Source organism: Nipponia nippon, unplaced genomic scaffold (genome assembly GCF_047370975.1).
Source record: "Nipponia nippon isolate SJK-2023a ecotype South Korea unplaced genomic scaffold, ASM4737097v1 scaffold_40, whole genome shotgun sequence".
Taxonomy (NCBI): domain Eukaryota; kingdom Metazoa; phylum Chordata; class Aves; order Pelecaniformes; family Threskiornithidae; genus Nipponia; species Nipponia nippon.
This window is the reverse complement of record NW_028262359.1, coordinates 1470887-1495098: the sequence shown is the minus strand read 5'-3', so window position 1 is coordinate 1495098 and position 24212 is coordinate 1470887. Positions and strand designations below refer to the sequence as shown.

At 61.9% G+C, this 24212-nt stretch overlaps 1 protein-coding gene across 1 annotated transcript; it reads right to left on the bottom strand.

The window, feature by feature from the left end:
* Positions 1–1828: 1828 nt before the first annotated feature.
* ARID3C (AT-rich interaction domain 3C) lies at positions 1829–23050 on the bottom strand. The gene is made up of 8 exons (XM_087777585.1): positions 23012–23050; positions 21982–22314; positions 8984–9056; positions 4980–5163; positions 4516–4760; positions 3935–4204; positions 3668–3757; positions 1829–2842 (listed from the first exon to the last, which is right to left on the bottom strand). The coding sequence occupies exons 1-8, from the start codon at positions 23048–23050 to the stop codon at positions 2700–2702; spliced, it is 1377 nt and encodes a 458-aa protein (XP_087633711.1). The 3' UTR covers positions 1829–2699.
* Positions 23051–24212: the final 1162 nt, after the last annotated feature.

Sequence of the window (24212 nt, the reverse complement as noted above, 5' to 3'; positions counted from 1 at the left end):
ACTTCCCTGGGCAGCCTGTTCCAGTGCCTGACTGCCCTTTTGGTGAATAAATTTTTCCTAATATCCAATCTAAATCTCCCCTGGTGCAACTTGGCGCAACCGGAGGCCATCTCTTGTCCTATCACTTGTTACTTGGGAGAAGAGACCGACCCCCACCTCGCTACAGCCTCCTGTCAGGCAGTTGTAGAGAGCGATAAGGTCTCCCCTCAGCCTCCTCTTCTCCAGGCTGAACAACCCCAGCTCCCTCAGCCGCTCCTCACCAGACTTGTGCTCCGGACCCTTCACCAGCCTCGCTGCCCTTCTCTGGCCACGCTCCAGCACCGCAATGTCTTACAGGGCCCCTCCGGCCGACCCGGCCCAGGGCAGCCCTAGGGTCCTCTGCACGGGCCCCGCGTCCCCCCCGTGTCCCCAGCACGTCCCCCCGTGTCCCCAATACGCCCCGCCGCGTCCCCGCCCCGAGGCCGGCCCGCCGCGGGCCGCGCCGCTGCAGCACCCTGGACAGCGCCCGCGGCGCCGGCTCGGGCCCGGGGCTGGGGGTGCCCCGGGGGGCGGGGTGTCCCCGGGGCGACCGCTGCAACAGGAGGCTCTGTCCCCTCGGGTGACAGGGACCTGGCTTCATGGGCGTCGAGGGGGGCTGTCCTCATGGCTGCCGGTGGCCTGTCCCCATGGGAGCCCACGGTGCCTCTTCGTACACGTGTGTGCAAGTGCACGCATGTGTGCGAGCATCTGCGTTCGCACACGTGTGTGAGTGTGCATGCGTTAGAGCATGCCACTGAGTTTCTGCGAGGGAGCACAAGCCATCTGTCCGTACGTGTGGTGACTTAGCTGCCTGCACGTCTCCGTGCTTTCCCATGTGCACCCATATACACACCTGTGAACACCTATATGCGTGCCTGTGCCTCCCTTCCAGCTCTGGCTGGGTCACCTCTGCCCTCTGTGGGTGCTGCCCATGTGCCAGGCTGGCCCAGCACTGCTTGCATCTTGTCTGGTGCAACCTCACAGCCCCATGGCCAAGGCGTTAGCAGCCCCACAGCTCTGCCCCTTGCCTGGCACAGGCACCCTAACAGGGTCCCCACCCATGGGTGAGCTGCCACTGGGCAGCTTGCGGGGCCAAGCAGCCCCACAGCCTGGCTGGAGTTGGTGCCCAGTCTGATCCAGCCCCATGCATGAAGGCTCTGGTGGGTGTAGGGCATCTATCTGCAACCCAGAGCCCCCAGAAATTGAGGCAACCCTGTCCTGGAGGTAAAGTTGAGGCGGGCTGTGAAACCTTGGGCACTACAGCTGCTACCTCAGGGTGTCACGGGCTGTGGGGATGTCCTGCACCCCCAAACTGTCCCCAGCCTGGGCACCGGAGCTTGGCATGTGGCACCACGTCACGCATACCACCCTCAACACCGGTTTGGTTCAGCAGTTCATTTTCTTTAATGGATACACAGAGTGGCGCGGCTGCGGTGGGAGTGCCGGGGGGAGCCCGGCAGTACCGAGCCCCGGCCCCTGGCGCTGAGGTAGAGGTGAGTGTTGCTCCACGCTCGCCTGCTTTGGCACCCAGGGGTGCGAGCGGGTGGGGGAGGCGCCCGCCCGGCCCCAACGAGGTAGTTTGGAGTGCCCAGTGCGGTGCCCTCCATCTCCCTGCCCCCTGGCTGGGGACCCCGATGTCCGGGCTGTCTTTGGTAGTGGGGGGCACTGCTGGGCCTCCTTGCCCTGCCCCCACCAACAAACTCCTCCTAGTGCACAAGCCCCACCCCAATATTAAGCCCCATCCCAGCCCCACCCCAATAAGCTCCACCCCCACCTAACAACCCATCACATCTCACCCCCACCAGTCCCACCAGTATCCCCAGTATCTGCCCCCCAGGGTGACCCCCAAGTTGAGGACCTGGGGGGCTGAGGTGCCACCACCCTGAGGTGGCCAGGGGGGTACCCAGGACCCTGTGGGCATCTCAGGGCGGGGGCAGCAAGGCCAAGCAGCGCGGGAGGGCTGTGTCGGGGGGTCTGCAGTGGGTAGGGTGTGCGGTACATAGGGGGTGCAGCGTACAGGGGTTACAGTTTATAGGGGCCGCAGTGTATAGGGGCTGCAGTGTTTGCACTGAGGGTGTGCACAGGTGATGTAACGTGGACACCAAAGGTGTGTATAGGGGATGCAGCGTGTAGGGGATGCAGCGTATGCATCGAGTGTGTATAAGGAACACAGTGTGCATAGAGATATGTATAGGGGAGACAGCACGTAAGAGATGCAGCATGTGCATTGAGTGTGGCAATGTGAAGGATGCAGCGTGTGCACTGAGGTGGGTATAGGGGCTGCAGTGCATGCACTGAGGTGGGTATAGGGGCCACAGTGTGTGCATCAAGGTGTGTATAGGGGCTGCAGTGTGTAGGGGATGCAGCATGCAGGGCCCGGGGGTGCCCCAGGCGGCAGGGCAGGCAGGAGCTGAACGGGGGGGTCACCTGGGGCAGCGCCTGGGAAGGATGGTGCATGTATCGGAGGGCACGCGGGGAAAGGGGTCCTACACATGGGGGTAAGGGACAAAAGGTGCCACGTGGGTGCCCACAGCCTTGCACGGGCACAGCTCAGTATTGCAGCAAGAGGCAGCTTCAGGTCCCCCATGCTAATTTGGTTGCCCAGCTGAATCCCACAGCTCAGCCCCCCAGGCCCTGGGGACCCCCAGCTGCTTTCGGGCCGGGGGGGGGAGGCACCTCCTCTACGGCGAGGCGCTGGTGGGAGTGTGGCTGTGCGAGGGGGTTGGGAGCAGTGGGTTTGGGGCGGGCACGGGATTCGGCCGGCTCTGAGTGCTCCCTCCACCAGGTGCCGGGGGGGCCGGGGGCCGGCGGGCAAACAGGACGCCTGGGGAGCAAGAGTAGGAGGTTAGGGCAAGCCCAGGGCTCGGGGCTCCACTCACCTGGTCCCCCGCACCCAGGCCGGAGAGGGTAGGACCAGCAGCCCTGGGGGCTCCAGTCCCCCCCCATCACCCTCGGTGCCTCTCCTGGCCCAACCGCCTTCACCCACATGGGGCAGGCCCCGGGGTGGCCTGGGACCATTTGGCTGGCAGCCCCATGTGCTGATTAGCCCTGACCTTTCCAGCTTGTTAAATATTTAAGTCCTGAAGGAAAAGCCATTGATATTAATTGGGGGTGTCTCAGTGGGGAAGGCAGGGAGCTGGGGGGCATGGGGTGAACTGCTTAGCCAGCCAGATGCACATCGGCACCCCAAAGAAGCCTCTGCTACAGCAAAGCACCCCAACATCTTCCCCTGCACCCAACACTGTGCTCTGCAACTGGCCACCCCCTGTACCCAGCCAGAGACCCTCTGGGCACACCAGCATTGGGGTGACCCCCAATCCAAGCCCTGCCTGCAGGACCCCATGGTGGGGGATGATCCCAGGTGCCTTTTTGCACTTCTCAGCCCATGTCCATCCATCCATCCATCCATGGATGCATCCATCCATCCCCCACTTTGGCCCTCCGTTGCTAGCCCCTGCTGGGGGACAATTTCCATCCTCGCTGACTCTCTCCTTCTCCTGCCCCCTCTCCCCAGGCCCTGCCACTTCATTACAATGGATTTTATAGTAAAGACATCAGATTGAAGGAAGGACTTGCTGGCCAGGCAGTGGCTATAAGTTATTGGATTTCCCGGCCGCAATTACACGGGCCAAGCGGCCCTTCTATTTACCTGTGTAGACAACTCCATTTATTTCTATTGACATGTTGATACTGCTAATGCCGTTGGTGGACAGGTTCAATGCGGTCTCCTGTCTGTCATCTGGGGAAAGGAAATACCAATATGAGCGTTAAGAGAAACAGAAACAAGAACCTGCCCGAGAGAGAGAAGCGGGGCCCCGGCCTCTCCGGGCATCCATGCTCCTCTCCAGCCGCTGCTGCTCCTTCCTGGGGTGCCAGGGGATGGGGTGACCCAAGCTGAGGTGTTGCATCTCGCTACCTCGGTTGGAGATCTTGACGTTCATGGGGAACTGGGAGGCCACGGCCAGGAGGTTGTGCTGCAGCGCGTGTTGCACCAGCCGCTGCTGCTCCTCCGTCATCAGGGCCACCTTCTTCTCCGGGGGCTCCCCCATCTCCAGCTTCTCCCGCAGCTGCTCCAGCACCACTGCCTGCGAGGCAGCTGCTGCCTGGGCTGCTGCGAGATGGTGGCCGGCCAGTCCCACTGGGATAGCGATGCGCCCCGGCACTGCTGCTGCCAGCACGCTGTCCTCTGCAACGACCGAGAGACCTCAGCAAGTCCCCCCATCACCACCCCATCTCACCACCCCCAGCTGGTGCCAGCTCCATCCCACTAGCACGGTGCAGGGCGGGCCACCAACCCCAGCACCCGGGCTTGGTCCTCCTCCAAAGCCAGGAGAAATAAAGCTTTCTCACTTCCAGAGAGGGACTAAAAGAACAAAATGGCCCCTATTTTCCCCAAGCAAAAAGGGCAAGTGCAGACAGGGAACTTTCTTGCTGCCAGAGTAGTGTCCATCCCTGGGGAGAGATGCCCACCATGGGGCAGATGTGGTCCTCACCCACCTTTCTTAACAGCGTGCACTTGTCCGAGCTGGCTGCAGCTGTGTGTGGAGATGCTAAGAGCTGGCATAGGCATTTTGGGGGAGCCCAGCAGGGTTGGGGTGCCGGCTGGCGAGTAGTTGAAGAGCGCTGTGCCGAAAGTCTGCCTCCGCCCCTCCCGACGGTTGCTGTCGATGGCGGCTTGGAGCTCCCCAGGAGAGCTGAGCGCCCGCTTCTCACATTCGTAGGGGTACAGGTACTTCATGTATCTGCATTGGGAGAGAGCCAGGATGAGGCCCAGCATCATGTGCCTCCCAGCCATGTGCTGAGCGGGGACCGGGGTGGGGACGGCATCTGGGAAGGGGCAGAGCCCTCCATCCCACTTTGGGGCACCCCACGCCACACCCCGGTGGGGGCTCTGGGACACCCAAACCCGTGGGTGCCCAAGAGTGGGTGCCCCCCACCCGCCGCCACCGCCAGGTGCTCACTGCGTGCGGAGGGTGAAGGCAGCACTGGTGATGGAGGTAGGCAGGTTGAGGCCCTTGGTGATCTCCCGCCAGATCTTCTTGTTGATGACTTCGACCAGGCCACCCTTGTCTGTCACCAGTCGGTAGAGTGTGTACAGGTCCAGCACTTGCTTGGCCATGATGGGGATGCGGTTCACGGGCGTCCCTTCCAGCCACACACAAGAGAGAGAAAAGGGTGCGGGGTGAGCCCACGGGGACCTTCACTCCCTGGGGACATGGCCCCCACCTTGTCCCCACCACCACTGCAGGTACCAGCTGCCCCTGAGGGAAAACAAGTCTCTCCGTGCCTGGTTGAGCACCCATGGGCATGGGGGGGGGAGTGCAGGCAGGACCCCAGGATGCCTGGAGAGCGGTGCCGTGCCCATGAGCAGGGCAGACCCTGGCATGCTGGCCAGGGTCCCCATCAATGGAGCTGTCGGTGAGGCTGGGTATGCTCTCAGCTGGGATGTGGGGCACAGTGGGATGGGCAAACTGCCTCCTCCAGAGCCCCTTAGAAAGGGTCATCTCCTCACAACCCTTAGAACTCCCTGTAGAGCATCTCACCCCAAAATCTCTCAGAGCATCCTAGAAGGACTCACTCTGTAACTCCCTTCCAGAGCCTCATAAAGAGAGACCCCATCTAAACTTTATAAAGGGACTCACACTATAACCCTCTCTGAAGAGGGACTCCCCCCATAACCCTTCTAGAGGGACTCACCCTATCACCTCCCCTATAATGAGGTTTTCTCTCTTAAAAATTCCCTTCTGAGCCCCACAGAGAGGGACTCCCCCAAGAGTCCCCGGAGAGACTCCCCACCCCACCGATCCCTCCCCCAGCAGCCTCCGACTGCTTAAAGTCCTTCAGTGCCCCCCCTCAAGAGACCTGACCCCAGATCCCCTTCAAGTGCCCTCAGTAGCCCCTGGTTCCCCAGCATCACCCCCCCACCGAGGCTATGGGGTGAGGGGACATGGGGTCACCAGGGTTCTGTGAGCCCAGCATGGACCAGCATGGTCCCCACAGCCACTAGGTCTGTTTACAACCCCCTCCCCACTTTCTCAACACCCCCAAATAGCTCCACAGCCTTTCTCTGCCCCACAGTGCCTGGGGACAACAGTCCGGGCAGCGGCTGGGGACTGCAGCAGGGCAAGGAGGGATGAGCATCCCATCCCATCCTGTCCCATTCCATCCCATCCGTCCCATCCCACTCCATATTTATTCCTCCTGCGGGGCGGCGGGGCGCGGGTGGTATCGGAAAGCCATCCATTTAGCTGGGGGAGGTTGTCACGGCTGCGCTTTGCCCCTCAAACGAAGCCGTCACTCACCGCCATCCTCCACCATCCCTAATTTATGGCCCCGATATCAGCTCGGCTTCTTCACATAAGCCTGAAAAATGAGCTCTTTTTATTCCTTTACTGAGTTCATTTAACTTTTTTTTTGTGTCTGTGTTGTTCGCCTGGTTGGGAAGGGGGAGAGGAGTTTATCCTCCTAGGAAAAAGGCAGAGATATTGACTCAATACCTGCCAGCAGTCCCTCGCCAGCCCTGCCTGGGGGCTGCCGACACCAGCCCCATCACCTCGGGGGGGCCCAATGCGAGGGCTCCCCATCACCCGAACATGCCAACGAGTTTGCGGGGTCTCAGCCCCCAATTGATGGCCCACAGACTTCTTTTCTCTTCCCCCCTCCCTGTCCATGATGGCTAATGAAAGCAGCTTGCCATTAATCTCGGGGCTGCGCGGGGCGGGCGGCTGGTGCCCGTCCTGCTGACAAAGGGACCTGTCTGCGTCCCCGTAGAGTGATGGCCCCAGCCCTGGCCAGGGCAAGCAGCACAAAAGCCCAGGGAGGTGATGCGGCCATTGTGGCGCTGCAATTAGCTCCTTGATTGATTAATGGCCCCGTGTTATCGGCAGGGCCCTCGCCCTCAGCTTGGGAGGGGTACGGGAGGGCCCTGTGGACCCCCAGTGAGCAAAAGCAGAAATGGTCCCCCTATGTCCCACTTTTGGAGGTGCCATGGAGGTTGGGGCACAGGGACAAGGTGCCCCACATACACTCCATGTCTGATGGGGGTGATCACCCCCATCTCATCCCTGCTCCCCCACATCCCTTCCAGCAGTCACCTCCACATGCCACTGGGGCTGGCTGACTTGCCCCGTGCCATGGGGTCCCCAATGTCCCCCCCAGTGCGGCTGTCCCCAGCCCATATTTCAGCCCTGCTAATTTTCCACCCCACCGACAAATGCCCTGACAGACAGCAGGGGGGATGCAGCCCCTTTCATTAAGGCTCACCCCACAGGCATCGACCCCCCCCGGCCCACTGCCACCTCAGGGACACAGCCCAGGGGTTGCAGCCCACTGCCCATGCACCCCTGGGTGCCCCAGCAGCACCCGTGCTGGCTCATGGGTGCTGCTTTTCAGCCAGCTCCCGATGACCCCTGGGATGCTGTCCCTGCCCTGCAGCTCCCCTGCACCCTTTCTCTTTGCTACCCGGCTCCAAAATCCCCCACTCCTCCAACAGGCACACGCACACGTGCATCCGCACACCTGCACTCGCACACCTGCCTGCCCTCCCGGGCGGGATGCCACCCACTCAGGGAGGCGGGGGACAGAGGGGACAGGAGCGGGACAGCCGGACATGGAGGGATGAGGAGCAGCATTGACAGAGAAGCATCGGGCTCCCTCCCTCCTCCCCACACCACTAGGCACTTGCTTAATTAGGCCCAGCCCCAATGGTGAGGGAGTTAATTAGCTCTGGAGAGAGAGATAATGAAGCTGCGGAACAGCCTATGAATCTTGCGGCTGATGGATGCTGGGGGGCCGAGGCAGTGCTGATGCTCCCAGTTGCTCCCCACAGCCCTGCACCAGGGCCAGGGGAACCGGGGGCACCCATGGGGCAGCACCCAGCCCACCCCCCACCACCTCCAGCTGGGCTCCAGCGTGAGCCCCATGGCCGTGCCAGCCCCCTGCAGCACAGCCCTGAGTGAAACGAGGTTGTGGGGGTCTCAGCCTGACCCAAACGCTGATCGCTGCTGCCCTGTGGGTGGGTGGGCACCCTCACCACCCTTCCCATGGGCACGACTTGGGGGCGACTGCCCCTTTCTGCCCACCCTTGCCCTGCACACAGCCAGCCCCGCTGCTCCCGCAGCCCCCCCCCCTCCACCCTTCCCCCGTTAATTAGCTCGGCATTAACCTCTGCCTGGGGTTTACTGGCTATTGAGCGGCATGTTCATTAATCCACACACCAGCAAAAGGCTCTAATTAATACGGCCGGCCACACGCCCGCGCTCGGCAACTTTTAATTGTCGCAGGCCCGACCGGGGAGGGCGAAGGTTAAAGCATTTATCGAGTCCCCGGGAGCCAGCTTGGCCCCCCATGGCGATAGCAAAGATTTCCGATGCGGCTGGGCCAGCTGGAGAGCCCTTAACTCCTGGACGCCCGGCACTGCCCGGATCGCTGACCCCACTCCTGTGGCATCGTGAGCATCGCTAAGAAGTGCCAGTAATGGGCGTCCTTAGTGGGCACTGCTAATGGGGAGCACTAACTGGCACCCCTAATGGGCTCTGCTAAGGACATCCCCACCAGGCATCACTAAAAGGCCCTGCGAACAGGCACTGCTAATGGGCATCATTAACAGGTGCTGCTATGGTTGTCACCGAGGAAAATGCTAACGGGCATCCCCACTGGGCATTGCTAGCAGGCATCGGGCATCCCTAACGGCTACTGGCAGCTGGGGTGGGGGTGGCCCAGGGGAGCCCCTTTGGCCAGCAGGCACCCTGTGGGGGGGTCCGCCTGGGGCAATGGTGGCAAATCTGCTGAGTGTGAGTTTATGCATCTGCGTGTGTAGGAGATGCGGGGGGAGGCTTGCAGGACCTGCCTGTGGGGCTTGTAGAGACCCGCAGCAGCTCGGTGCCTGAGTGGGCCATGCCGTGAGCCCGCCCAGGCAGCCGGGGCAGGCGTGCTAGCGGCACCCACCCCAGCCACCCACCTTTACCTCTCTTCTGCATGAAACCGAAGAGGTCATCCAGGAACTCCTTGCGTTTCGGGTCCTCGTCCAGTTCGTAGAGCTGGGGGTGGGAGAGAAAGGGGTCAGCACTGCTGGCACATGTGAGTGGGAGAGGCAGAGGGGGTCAATACCAGGATCAGGGCCCCTGCCTGTGCTAGGACTTGGCATCGCCCCTGGCCCCACTTGCCCTCTCTGCCATCAACAAGAGGCTCGCCCTGCCCCATGGATGGGAGCCCCCGGCGCACCCTCCGTGCCGGCAGTGCTGGGCTCTCCCTATGCCTGGGGGCTGGTGCTGGCTCCCCATGCACCACTGACTGTTTTACAGCCTTGCTGCAGAGAGGCTGCATCGGTACCTCAGTTTCTTTGCCCCTCTCATCGCTAGGTAGAGGGATGACAGCGCTTCAGCCCAGGAAGATGATGCCAATGTAGACAGAGCAGCAGCAAATCCTGGGCCCCCGAGCAGGTCCCTGGTACCGGGATGCTTAGCCCTGCCCTGGCTCAGCAGCCTTCGAGCACTGCCCAGTGCCGGTGTTCACCAGGTCCCAGCATGGGATCAGCATCCCCCTCTGCAGGGACACACATCCACCCGCGCAGTGGAGATGCTGGTCCCTTCTAGGGGCAGGGTGAGCTGGCAGGGCCACGGTGCTGGGTGCCGGTGAAAGAGCTGCGAGCGCTGGGGCTGCCCCACTCGACCGGGGTGACAGGGCTATCGACGACCTGATAAGCACAGCCTGAGCCGTGTCACCGCAAGACAGGGCCTGATCGATGGCCGGGGATAGCGTGAGGTGCCTCTGCAAAGGGACACACTGCCAAATCCTCCTCCCTTGGCTGGGCATGGGGACCCCAAAGCCATCTTCCTCGGCTGCACACAGGGACCAGGGTGTGAGCACGGCAGCAACACGTCCCTGCAAGGCACAAGGACTTCCCACGGTAGGTGCATGCATGCAAGCCAGATGTGTGTGCACTGTGTGCAAGTGTTTGAGCACGAAACGACGAGTGCAGCACCATGTGTGCACCCACACTGGTGCTTGCGTGTCCCGGCAAGTTTGTGGGTGCACTGACATGTGTGCAAGCCAGTGAGCGTGCATGTGGTTGCTCAGATGCACATGTATGGCTGTGCAGGTACTTATGTGTATTGGATGGACACAGCTCTGGACACACGGACACAACAACCCCCCAGGCTGATCTGACGGGCGGCACTGGGGAGGCGAGTGCAGCCCCTATACCAGGTACACAAAGCGCCGGCTCCGTGCAAAAGCCACAGCTCGCCTGATTCCAGCACAGCGCCTGGGTGACCATGACAAATTGGAGCCCGCCAGATCGATGGCCCAGCAGTAAAAGTCAGAGCACATGAAGGAAAAATTAGCACCAATCGAAGGCGCTATAGACACCAATTCCTCCCAGCAAGCCCGGTAAGAATTTAAAGCCATTGAAAAGAAACAAAACTCAGCAGTCCAGAATGGATTTCCAAAACATATACAAAGAAATGCAAGCTAGAAAACAAAGTCAGGCACAAAATAGAGTCGTTTAAAAAACAATTGTGCTGGGAAAGGCCGTTAAAAACCAATAGAAAGGGAGCACCCCCCCCTCCACACAGCACATCATTCACTGGGCAGATAAAGGGAGCTGGGCTGCGGGGATGTGTCAGGCTCCAGGGACACAGGGATGTGGGGATGGGGGGGCTGCAGGGATGTGATGGGGACACGTGAATGCAGGGATATGGGGATGCAGGGATGCGGGGACATGAAAATATGGGGATGCAGGGGATAGGGGGACATGGGGATACACAGGGATGCAGGGATGCTCTTACAGACACCCCACGGTTCCCATCACTGGGCAGACACATCTAACCCAGTCCGTCATCTAACCCATGGGTGACAGCTGCCTCTCCCTTGTCTAACAGATGGGTGCTAACTGCCTGTCCCTAACTTAGTCTATGGGTGCTACCGCTAGTCTCCCACCACACCCATGGGTGCTGACTGCCTGGCTCCTAGCCGCTCCACGGTGCTCCATCCCTGCCCCTTCCTTGCCCTCTGGGCGCCGCTTACCCATCCCCTCCTTGCAGCATGGTGCTCTCAGCATGCCCCAACCCCTGGGTGCCAGCACCCGGTCCCTCCCCTCCACCGTGGTGTTCCCTACCCCACTCTGTGCCCCCTCCCCACCGCCTGCCCCTTGTCAGGAGCTCCTTGAGCCATCGATTACGATAACTAGGTCAGGCTCGGAGCAGAGCTCCAGGGGGCTGCTTTGATTTCTGCCCCGGGGAAGGCTGTGTGAGCCAGGCTTTGCCTGCATTTCCCTGCTTGTCCCTGCCTGCAGCAGGGCTCCGACCCCCACTGCTCCACACCAAGCCCATTTCCACCCCCTGCCATCTCCTGGCTTGTCAAAGCAGGAGCAAACCCCCCAAAACTGGCTGCCTATCCCACAGCAGGGTGAAGCCACTGCCTTCCCAGGGGATCAACCCAGCAGGCAGGCTCCTGCACCCATGCCTCTGCCAGGCCCCCGGGTGCCACTCATGTTTCTTCTCCCACCGAGGCAGGTGGGATCCCACCCGGCGCGTGCTACCATTGCCTCCAGCCCCTGAAACAGGTGTGACCTCCAAGCACCGGCATCTATTTTTCCACCATTTATTAACCTCTAACCTTTTATCTGTAGGGCACCGAGATGCAAAAACACATTACATCAAACAGGGAGCAAAGGTCGGCGTTTAAGCGAAGACAAGAGCGGAGCCAAGTAACAGCAGACCCGCCGGCAGGGTCCTCAGGTGTGCTGGGGATGCACCAGGCATCCCATGAGATTTGGGGATGCTCGGGCTGGAAAGGAGGTGGTTTTGGGGGATTCTTGCTGATGGGGGTGGGCTGGGTCCCAGCCAAGGCTGGCTATGGGATCCAGGTGTCACAGCTTCACAGGAGTGGCACAGGGGTGGCATGGGTGGCGGCATGGGTGGTGGCCTGCCACAGCCTCCAGGCAAGAAGGGACTCCCAGACAGCCCCAGCCCCAAGGAAGGAGCCAACTCCATCCCTTACCCAGGGCTCCTGGCCCTGCCACTTGCCCTCCTCCTCCTCCTGTAGGCTAGGCACCACAGTCCCTTCCCACCTCTCTTGCGGATTGACCATCTAAGCAGCAGATCACAACTCCCCCAGCATCACACACAATCCCTGTGGGGACACACACACCTTGCGTGGGGGTACACAACCCCACACGGGCTGACACAACCCCGCCCACGGGTGTGCACAAGCCCACGCAAGCATACACAAGCCTATCCAGGCACACACAACCCTGTCCGAGCTTGCACAATCCCATCTAAGTGTGTGCAACCTTGTGTGAGTACACACGACCCCACATGAGTGTGCACAACCCCTCATGGGCACACACAACTCCACACAAGCATGTGCACAACCCTGTATATGTACAGACATCCCGCCCAGAGACACACACAAGCTTGCATGGGCACGTACAACCCTGCACAAGCATGCACAACCCTGCATTTGTGTACACAACGCTGCATGGGCACACACTCATGTGAGTGTGCACAACCCTCTAGATGCACACACAACCTACACAGGCTCAAATCCCTACACAGGCACATACAGCTGTGTCCAGATGTGCACAGCCTCCTACAGGCATGCAGAACCCCAGGTGAGCTTGCACAGCCTTTCGTAGGTACACACAACTCTGCATGAGCATGCACAACCCCATACGTGCATGCACAACTGTGCACGGGCATGCACCCTATACGTGCGTGCACAACCCCAGGTGGACATGCACAACCCCATATGTGCACGCCCAACCCCAGATGGGCACACACTACCCCAGACAGGCATTCACAACGCCAGACGGGCATGCACAACCCAATACAGGCATGCACAAACTCACACGTGCATGCACAACCCCATATGGACAAGCACAACCCCCGACAGGCATGCACAACCCCAGATGGGCACAGACAACCCCAGATGGGCACTTACAACCCCATACAGGCATGCACAGCCCCATACAGGCACACCCCCACGGCTGGATACCCCCCACCCCGCAGGGGCACACACCACCCCAGAGCATCCCGTGCACCTTGGAGCACTGAGGCAGGCCTTGCCCAGGGGCAGTTGTGCAATGTGAGCAGCGGCTCCTGCTTGCAGTGACCTATGAGCAAGGACCCTTTTAATCGTGTTTGTATTGATATAATTAGTAACTCATTTAACGCCATCGATGTAACTATATTCCTCTATAAACAGAAGTATTAAACTGTCAAGCCCAGGGATCGATATCCCACCGGCGCACAGCGCAGCTCCACTCCGCCAACCTCAGGGACCCCATCCACTGTGCTTGGCCCCTCCAAAAGCCACGGCACCCCCAGCACTGGCCCCCCTCCACCCCGCACCGCCACTTGGGTGCTGGTGCAGGGCCAGAGCGGGGTGTCCTTGTCCCCACTCCAGCCTGGGTGCAGCTCTGGGGACCCCACTCCCTCCCATCATCCCATCGCCATGGCGACATCTTTATTCCTTAAGGGATGGGGATAACGGGGCTTGTCAGGCAGGTTAAAGGTCAGCAGGTCGAACATGGTTTATTAAAGGGACGGGAATAGATCTTGTGCCTCCCCCTCCTCCTCAACGCGATTAAATAACATCGTTAGCACCTCTCACTCACCCGGGAGATGCCTCTCCCAGAGCGGTCAGAGGGGCTTGTAGGGCTGGAGCTGCGGTCCACTGTACCCCATAGCCCAGCTGATCCCCTAGACAGAGGAAGGGTGTGATGAGGTGCTAAGCCACCCCCTACGCATCTCCAAGCTGCCCTGCCCCACTGAGCCACCCCTGTGGCCTCCCCACAGCCCCTGCTGCCAAGGGAAGTGATCGCAGCGGGAGCCCCCCACAGCCCCCGCTCAGCTGCCACCCGCTGCTGGCAGCGAGGGATCAGATCGGCAACCAGGATTTAATCCACTTAATACAAGCCGTATTGATCCTGGACCCTGCTTGGCTCCCCGCCGCCTCGCGTGTGTCCCCCCCGCCACAACCCTGAGCCGCTTAATATGCACCACATTGATTAGCCGCACTGCTAATTTTTCCATCTGGCCGCTGTTCACGCAGGGAGTTCAGGTGATGCTCGTCTCCACACACCCCACCAGCCCCCCGGGGTGCAGCCGCACGCCAGGGGTGACCGACCGCTGACGGGCTATTTTGGAATCCTTGCACCCCTCCAGAGCATCACTATCGCCTCTGAGCTGGGGGTCCCTGGCTCCTTCCCCAGGGAGATGGTGCGTGGCCAGGGACTCAGACACTGGGGTGTCCCCCCACTGTGTCCTGATGGGATGGGAGGATGGGAAAGCCATCAGTGCCTCAGTTTACCCCTCACGCTTGCAGCCACAGGGACCGGCTATTCCCAGTGGTGCACAGCCCTCTGCACACCAGGGTACAGGGACCCAAAACCGCCCACAGCCAGAGTCCCCCCACCATGGGCCACATACAAGGGAGCTCAGAGCTTGCGGGTCCACCCCCCCCGTCCCTGGAGCTGGGGGGCAGCTTGCTCCCGCCGGGCACAAACCACCCCCTGACCTTGCGAGCCACCAGTCGCCTCTGCCGCCAGCCGTTAATAAGTTAATGGTTACGGGATGGTTTTACCTGGACGCTGGCTGCATTCAAAGGCGCTGCTGGCTCTTAAGGGGGGGCTGCTCCCCTGACCCCACAGCCCCAGGGGGTGCCGAGGTGCTCACTCGACCCAACATCCCCAGCCTCAGTGGTCACCCCACCAGTGTAGCTGGACACCCCCATCCAGAGCCCTCTCCCAGTGCTGCGGCTCCCCCCCCAAAGCCTTTCATCATGCTTAATATTTAACGGCGCTTTATAGAGCTGCAGGTTTAATCAGCGCTGATAATGCGGTGGATCCAGCAGGTCATTAAAACCCCCCTCCCGGCCGCAGCCGCCGCCGCCGCTCCCGGGAGAGCTGCCTGCTGCAAACATTAACCTGGCTTCGCGCAAGGTGAGGGACTGTTTGCTGGCGGTGCTGGCCTTGGGAGGGCAGCCCCCCACCCGCAGCTCGGCCCTGGGGTGAAGCGGGGGGGCTTGCAGGGTCCCCAGCCTCCTCCTCAACTCGTTTTGCAGGAGGGGAAACTGAGGCACGGGGTGCCAGCATGGCTCACCCAGGGGTTGGAGCCATGCATCCGGGGAAAACGTGCTGCGTGGTGGCACTGCGGGCACCGTCTGCAGCCCTGTCCTGCGGTCCTACTGCCCTATATCCGTCTGTCTGGGGGCTGCAGTGCAGGGAGGGGTGGGTCTCGGCGTTCCCCACGCTCAGCCCCTTGTTACTCGTTCATGGCTGAACAGGCAGGGAGTCAATGAAGGGATTTGTTCGGGCTAACCTCCCTGACCTGCCGGCGCTTGCCATGCCACCGCCTCCCCCTCCATCCTTGCTGTCCTCTCCATCCCTGCCTCCCCCTCGAACCCTCTGGTCCCTGCCTCCCACGGACCCCCCTCAAGCACCACCACCACCCCAGGTGTCCCCCGAGGGACACACGTGCACACGCTGGAGCGTGTACTTGCACACATGGGGGTCTGTACATGCATACACCCGCTATAGGGCTGGGTGAGTATGGGGGTGTACACCTGGGGGGGCTGCGCACACGCCTGGGATATGTGTTGGGAGCTCGGTGACCCCCCCGTGTACCTCTAGCCCCATCCTCTTCCTCTGGCTGCTTTGAAGGGACGATGGGGGAGGAAGGGCTGGTGGGATCCCCCCACGCCGGAGACCCCGGCCCCTGCCTCCGCCGCCGGAAAAACCGCTGAAGCAGAAAGGGCATCTGGGGCTGGTGCTCCCTCCTGCCCCACCACCGGACACGGGATGTGGACGCCGGATCCGGGACAGAGCAACCCTGAGCTGCAGCCTACAGTGGGGAAAGGTGGCCCTGCCGATGCCCCAGGGGACAGGTCAGCACAGCCCCCACGTACACTGCCCAGCACACTTGCCCTGTGCATGCTCACACACCCAGCGCATTCCCACACGCACACTCACACAGCCTCCAGCTTGCTCTGCACATGCACACATTGTGTGCACGCTCTCCTTGCACACACTCACCTGCAGACACGCTCTCCTTGGACAAACACCACCCTGTGCATGCTTACACAACCCCTATACGTGTTCTCCCTCTGCACGCGCAGCCCCCCGTGCATGCTCGTACATCCCCTATGCACTCTTCCTGTGCACACACAACACCTGTGCACACACAACACCTCTGCACATCCATCCATCCCCTTTACACAGTCTCTCTGTGCATACCCACACACCCCGTGCACACTCACACACCCCCTATACCCACTCTCCTTTTGCACACACACCCTGTGCACACACACCCTATGCACACACACATCCCCTATACACTCTTCCTGTGCATACATACACACCTGCTGTGCATGCTCACATATTACCTAGCATTCCCCCTGTGCACGTACACATACACCCTGTGCACAGTCACACAACCCTTATACACACTTTCCTTGCACACCCCCACACACCCTGTGCATGCTCATGCATTCCCTATGCACTCCATCCCTGGTTCACGCTCACGCACCTCCTACACACGCCGTCCTCTGTGCACAACGACCCCCGAGCACACCTGAGCTCACTCCCACACCCCCACGCAGCCGCAAACCCCCACAGGCACCCCGGTGGGACCAGATCCCACCTCCCTGGGGCCGTACCCCCCCTCCCCGCCGCAGCCCTGCCCAGCCTGCTGCCTGCACAGGGGATTTACCTCCATTATTAACCCAATTAGAGGATTAGTGGAGGCCCAAGTCAGTGAGGGGGTGCATCCCCCCCAAATTCCCCTCTCACATCCCATTCTGGGGAGGGAACCAGGGCAACCATGGGGTGGAGCGTCCTGCTGGTGCTCCTTTCCCACCCACAGCACCTTTATTCTCACACCCTTGGTTGGTTTTTACACCTCCTCTTTGGAGCTCCGGATCCCAAGCCCTCAGGATCCCCCAATTGGGAGATGGTGTTGCGGCAGCTGCTGAGGCTCTCAGCATCCCTCAGACTGCAGTAGGGCTGGAAAGGGCCCTGGGGGCAGGGGGCTGACACCCACCACAACTCAGGTGCTCAGCACCATGGGCTGGGGCAAGGGGCGCAGGGGTAGTCGTGGAGGGGGGCTCAGCCCCCAAACCCTGCCCCAAACACCCATGGGTCCATATGGCTCTGTATGTGGAGACACTGGTCCATGTATGAGTGCCCATACGTGCTGGGACACTACACGTGTCCCGATACATACAGACAGGTGTGTTCAGACATGCGTGGGCACACCATATGCATGTGAGCACACACACAGTGCCATACACACCCCTATGCACACACACACACACACGTGGGTCCGTACACACTTGACCACATACATACACAGCTGGACACTCATATAGGTCCATAAACACATACCAGCAGTCACATGGGTTCATACACACTTGGGCACTTATATGGACCCATACACATAGGGTCTCCCAGGGATCCCTAGACGTGTGGGCACTCATATGGGTCCATACACATGCATCAGCACTCACACGGGTTCAGAAACACATGGGCATACCCCTACACTTAAATGGGCATTTATGGGAATCCATACACTCATGTTGGTCCCTATGCACACACGCCCAGAACGCCTCTGTATGCACTCCCAGACATACCCCAGCAGCTCCCCACTCCTGCCCTGTGCCCCTGCACTCGTGCTGGGCTGCCAGAGCTACCGCAGCTGCTGCTGTGCGGGATTAGCATGCTGACCCTTGCCACTGCTGCTGCCTCCTCCCCGCTGCAGGTGGTCCCGGCCCTGGGGCAGAGCTCTGCCTGCAGGTTTGCTGGCGAGAAGCCTCCAGGCAGCTGTGGACAGGAGCAACCACCACATCCATCCTGCCCCCCCGCCTCTTTGGTGTAACCAGAGACCCTCTAATTTAGCCCCAGGAGCCCTGTGGTTGTTGCTCCTGCACCTGGGTTGAAGATGTGCTGGAGGCGGGGAGTGGGGCTGGGGCAGAGAGACCACCTCCCTCTCCCGGGGGTCCCCCTCCTGAGCCTCCTCCATTCCCTGGCAGGCAAGGACAACCCCGCAGGAGAAAGCAATGGGGATGGAGGCAGGAGGGTGTGCACCACAGGCCCTGCCACCCCATTTTGGGATGACTGCAAGGCACAGGGTGGAGGTCCGGGGCACAAGGAGGGCTACAGCCAACTCAGAGCACTTTCCTCCAGGCTTTGAGATGCAAGCGCATGCGTTCATGGCTGGCGAGCCCCCCTAAATGCATGTAAAGAACAGCTGGGTGCAAGAGGAGACTGCCAGCATCAGGCACAGACAGGGCAGGAGCAGCACCACGGCACGAGGGGGAACACCAGGGTTGGCTGAGAATGGTGGCAAACAGCCACTGGCAAAGCCAGCCATCCCCAGATTAACCACTGAAGCTACCAGAGACCTGAGAGTCCCCAAAGAGCTGGCTGGGGCTCACCCCCCCAGCTGCTCCCAGGTAAGGAGGAAGGAGATCTTGGGGGGGTCTTGATCCCCACCAACCGCAACCAGATGGGTCTGAACGTGCTGGTGGAGCCCTGGCAGGGAGGGCATCCTCCTGCCAGAAAACTCTATGATGCTGGAGAGCTGGGCACAAAACCCAGGTGTTTGAGTCCCTCCTGCCCAGAGCCTTCCCATGGTGCCACCTCTGGGAAGAGTTGGGGGATGCAAAGGGAAGCCCTAGGTCCTGGCGCTGCTCTTCCATCGCTTGGAGGAAACCAGGGTGCCCATCTCCATGTGTGTGCATGCCTCCCCGGGGGGGGGAAGCTGAATTGATGGGGCTGAGCTGGCATCAGCAATGCCAGGCTCTTCCTGGTGCCCTCCAAGTCAAATGCGTGACGCAGCACCGCGGCATCGCAACTTGGTGGTATCCTCATCCCCAGGGAAGGGGGGGTTCATGGATAGCGCATGGTCAGAGCTTGCTCGGTGCCCCCCGCCCCAGGGCTGGCGCTCCCTTGCAGTGCTGGGTGCAGGAGACCTCCCGGACCTTTGCCCAGGTCTCTACCCATGTGTCCTTATCAAGTGTACATAGACCGGCGCCGAGGGCTGATGCAAGAGGCAGGGGTGAGGGGGTCTCACAACCCCATAACATCAGAGCGGCCCTCCCAGATCAGAGCAAAGGTCCCGCCAGCCCCCCCAAACTGACGCCTCAGGAAACATATAAAACCAGGGCAAACACATGAGATATTTCCCCAAAATGCTCTCTGGGTGAAGCAGCATTTGCCTATTAACCCTCAACGGGTTTGTCCACTACAACCTCATCCTCTGCTCCCGTTTTTAGCACCACTGCACTGTGTGGAAAACCCCCCACGGCTGGTCCTGCACCCATCCCCATCACAGCCCCCTCCTTGCTGGAGAGAATCTGGGAAGTGGCTCCCTGCCCATCAGCCACAAATCAGTTTGGATTTGGGGGTCCCCATTCACTTTGTTGTCTCCTCTGCCCAGGAGGACGACAGCAAGGACAGACCCTGAGACCCATCCTGGGTGATGCCAGTGGTGCCGTGCTGGGATGGGGCAGCTCCGAGCAGCCCCAGCCACTCCAGGGTCTCTCCCTGGCTCCAGGACCCCCATTGCCAGCGCCCAGGCAGCTTGTGAGCAGGCACATGCCACCCTCCATGCCCCACAGCATCACAGCCCAGTCCCTGGGAAACCTCCGAAAGCAGGAGCATGGCCACCCGCCCTGAGAGCAGAGAACCTGTTCCCCAGGCTGGGTGAGGCACAGCCCTGCAGCCTGGGGAGGGACCGGGGGTATGTCCCCTCCCAGGCAGGGGTATGTCCCCTCCCAGATTATCACAGGGGAGGGACAGGAGTGTCAGTCACCCTGCAGACCCCAAGGCAAGACGGCACCGCATACTGCCACCCCATACAGTGCAGCACCACGCAAAGTCAGGGCAGGGCTGGTCCCTGCTACTCCTTTCCCCTCTCCCTGTCCCAACCCGTATAAGCCACCCAGAGTCAATCGGTCCCCTTGTCCCTCTGCACCCAGGGTGCACTGAACATAAGAGACATCCCACTGTCCCCTGGGCTGGCTGGGACATGCCACCAAGTGGGAAACCCATATCTGGGTCTCTGGAGCAGGGACCCATTGCCTTTCCCATCAGAGTTGGAGAAAGAACAGAGCAAGCAAGCAAGGAGCCTGCTGTCACCCCAGGAAGCAGTGGCAGGTTTTATCCCCCCGCATCGACCTCCCCTGCTATCCATCTCCCCAGTATTCCCACCACGCTGCTGATTTTGCTCCTGCCCCGCATGGGGAGCATGGACAGCCCCAGCCAGAAGCAGGGTGTGAGGCTGAAGGACGAGAAATGCCGGGGATGCTTTCTCTGCGTAAAGCCTCCCCAGGCCCAGGAGGGAGGAGCTGCTTCCCACCTCCCAGCTGACCCCGGGAACCGGACAGTCAGCCTTTTTCTGCGCAGCGGGGTGTAATGTAACACTTCCCGGACAAGATATTCGGCCTATGCAGCGCACCCACCCAGGCCTTCCCCCGGTTGCTTTCGAGGCAGTGTCTGGCACTGGCAGCCTCCCCAGGCACGGCCACGGGGCGCACGCTGCCTGCGCCCTGCCTGCACCCATGCCTGCCACCTCGCAGGCGGGTGCCCAGGGGTGTGAGCCCTGGCCCCTCCGAATAACACCACACTGTGCAATCTTGGAACAGAAAAGGCAGCAGCCTGGCCCCACAGCACCCAAAAGTCAGGTCCCTGCTCCCATCCCCACCCCTTCCTGGCAGTGTCACTGTGTCTGAGCAGGTACGTCCCCTCACCCCACTGTCCCGAGCAGTGCCATCCTAAAAAGCCACACACCAGCTGTGCAGGGACATCCCTGCTGGGTCCATCGCCTCGCCGCATCCTCCCTGTCACCTACCCTGCCACCAGCATCACCCCTCTCTCCCCCCATGATGAAGCTGAGTGCACCGGAAGCTCAAACCTGACCTGGCACTGTGCAATCACACCCACACTCACACCTGTGCACGAAGCAGCACCCGCCACACGCAAACCAGGGCTTGCACAAGCCAGCAGGGACAGGATCCATGCATGGGGGCACATTATTAAACACACAGAGGCCCTTCCTCCAGCCTATATACGAGCCCAGGAGCCCTGTCCCTGCGCCAGATCTCCGTGGCACAGGGGTCTCCCCTACATCTATCGGGAGTGAGGTGACAAGGTCGACACGCTGCTCCCTCCAGCCAATGCAGGAAATCAATGAGCGGCATCGACCAGCCTTAATACGCCCCGGCCCTCGTGGAGACACGGGGGAGCTCAGCTCTGCAGCCCGCCGGCTCCTTGGGGTGACCACGCACCGGAGCCCTCACCCCCGTCCGTCTCCACAAAACCTCCACGGACAGGGGTCACGTCGTTTTGCCCATCATAAAAAGCACCAGCGATGGAGCCTGCATGGGTCAGGGGGGGCACAGGGAGGTGCCTGGACACTGGGCACCCCGTCATGCTGCAGGGCCTGGGGACAGGCATGGGGAACACGGGGGAGGTGGGGGGCATGAGGCAGGAGTGGGATGGAGCTTGGTGGCAGGGAGATGGGGAGCACATGAGGATGCCTGTTGGGGTAGGACAGGGCTCAGGGACAGGGGCAGTGAGGAGCATTCAGGGGGTACCCATTTGGGGCAGGATGGGGCTCCAGGACAGGGGTGTTGTGTTGCACTGACTGTGCTTGCCTGGGATGTGGTTTGGGGGCAGTGGAGGGGGACTGGAAGATTCCCATTTAGGGTGGCATGGCGACAATATCTAGGGGTAATGGGGGTACTGGGAATGTCAGCCTGGGGTGGGACTGGGATGGAGCTTGGGGCAGTGGGGTTGCCCACGTAGGGTGGGATGCAGACAGGGTTTGGGGGCAGTGGGGGGCATAAGCGGCCTCCATTCAGGCAGGGCTGAACCCCGAGTTTGGGGGCTGTGAGGGGACACCGGGGGTGCCCACCTGGAGCAGCCGGCGTCGGTGCGCCGGGGCAGCAGATGCCTCTTACCTGCTTGAACTGCTCCTCGTAGGTCCACTCGTGGTGCGGGGGGGGCGGCGGTTCGCGGGGCTCCCCTTCTTCCTCCTCCTCCTCCTCCTCCTCTTCCTCCTCTTCCTCCTCCTCCCCAGCGGGGGCGGGTGGTGGACGCGGGCCGGGGGCCGGGCGGCGGCGGGGGGCGGCGGGCGGCGGCCCGGGACCGGGGCCGGGCTCGACCGGGGGCCGTCGGGGAGAGCCGTCGGGGCCGCGGGCCAGGCGGGCCGCCTGCTGCCGCTGCAGGCTCTCCATCACCGCCGCCAAACGCAGCCCGCCCGCCGCCCCCGGCCCCCGCGGCGGGGCGGCCGGCTGCGGGCACAGGGCACGGCCTCAGCGCCGCCGCCGGAGGAGGAGGAGGAGGGAGGGAGGGACGGAGGGGAGGAAGCACCCCCCCCCCCCCCCCGCTCTCTCCCCCGCTCGCGGGGGCCCTGCCCAAAAGTTGGCCGCGGAGCCGCCGCCGCACCGGGCGCGGCACCCCGCCGCCGGAGGGGCTGGCTCCCGCGCCGGGACCACCCGGCACCCTGCCCCACCGGGGACCCGGCCCTCCGGGACCTCATCCCCGCTCCTCCGGGGGACGCCCTCCCCGCTCCCACCGGGGACAGGTCCGACCCGGGACCCCCGTCGCTGTCTTGCGGGGAGCCCCCCTCCTCGATCCGCTGGGGACCCGTGTCCTGCTGGGACCCCCCGCCCCGGTTCCACCGGGGACCGCGTCTTACCGGAGACCTCCGCCCCGACGGTCCCACCGGAGACCGTCTGCTACCGAGACCCCGCCGCCCCGTCCCCGCCGGGGACCCCGTCCCTGTCCCGACGGAGATCCCCCCTCGGTCCCACCGGGCGCCCTGTCCTCCCGGGACCCTCCTCTCGTTCCCACCGGGCCCCCCCCATCCCTCTCCCTGCCCGATCCTGTCCCACTGGGGCTGCCCCCACCCCGCTCCCACCGTCCACCCCCGCGCTACCGGGGCCCCTCCGCTCCGTCCCGTCGCGGTGCGGCCGCGCCGGCCCTCACCAGGGCGGGTTTGGCCGCCAGGCTGGGGTTTTCCACCATGCCGCCGGCTCCGAGCGCCGCCCGGGGCTCGCCCCGCCGTCCCGGGGGGCACGGCCGGCTGCTCCGCCCGGTCCCGGCCCGCCGCTCACATGGCGCCGCGCCCGCCGATATTTCTTTTATTCCGCAGCAGATGAGGGTGGGTGGGATTTTTCCCTCTTTTCTTTCTTTCTTTCTTTCTTCCCTTTTTTTTTTCCTTTTTTTTTTTTTTTTTTTTTTTTTTTTTTGCAACAAGTGGCAGGCAGGCAGCAACACCCCTCCCCGCTCCCATTTGCTAGCGCACGTCAAGGGAGTCATCCGGGGAGGGCCGGGCTTGCGGTAGCCCCGGGGGATCGCCCCGGGACCGGCCCGCCGAGAGCCGGCCCGGGGCCGCCCTGCCCGGGGCGGCGGGAGGGGACGGGGCCGGGGGCGCAGAGGGCTGGGCGGGCCGCAGTGTGTGTGTGTGTGTGTGTGGGCAGGGCGTGCATGCATGCGAGAGGGGAGTGCACACGGGGGTGTGCAGGGGGTCCAGGTATGCATACCTATATGTGCGGGGAGAGGGGAGTGTATAGGAGGGGTGTGCAAGGGGTCTGTGCACCCATGCAAGTGGGTGCTGCACCCATTGCATACGCATACAGAGGATCTCTGTATGTGTAGATAACTTGCATGTGTGCTGGGAGAAGGTAGGGCATTGCATGAGCGTGTGCATTTGTGCAGCCGGTCTGTGCATGTGTATGTGTGCACACACCAGGCAAGCTGAGCGTGCACTGCATGTGTGCGTGCAGAGTGTCTGAGCACGCATATATCTGTGCGCACCGGGAGAGGGGAGAGCGTTGCACGTGTGTGTGCAGGGGAGCCTGTGCACAGCCACTGGAAGCGTGCCCTGTATGTGTGCGTGTCCACGCTGCATCTAAGGTGTGCGTATGCCCTGGGGGAGTGGAGGGGGTGCATACATTGCACAGAGCCGTTTGCATGCACAAGCATATGTGCAGCCGTGTGCATTGTCAGAGTGTGTGTGCACACGTGTGTGTACGCTGTTGGGGACAACAATAAGCCCTTATATGCGTACGACGGGAGCTGGGTGTGGGCATTTTGTGTGCTCACCTGTAGGTGTGTGCGATCCGTGTTGGGGGAGTTGGGGGTGTGCGCAGGCAGGCGTGTGCACGCGCGTGTGTGGGGGGGAGGT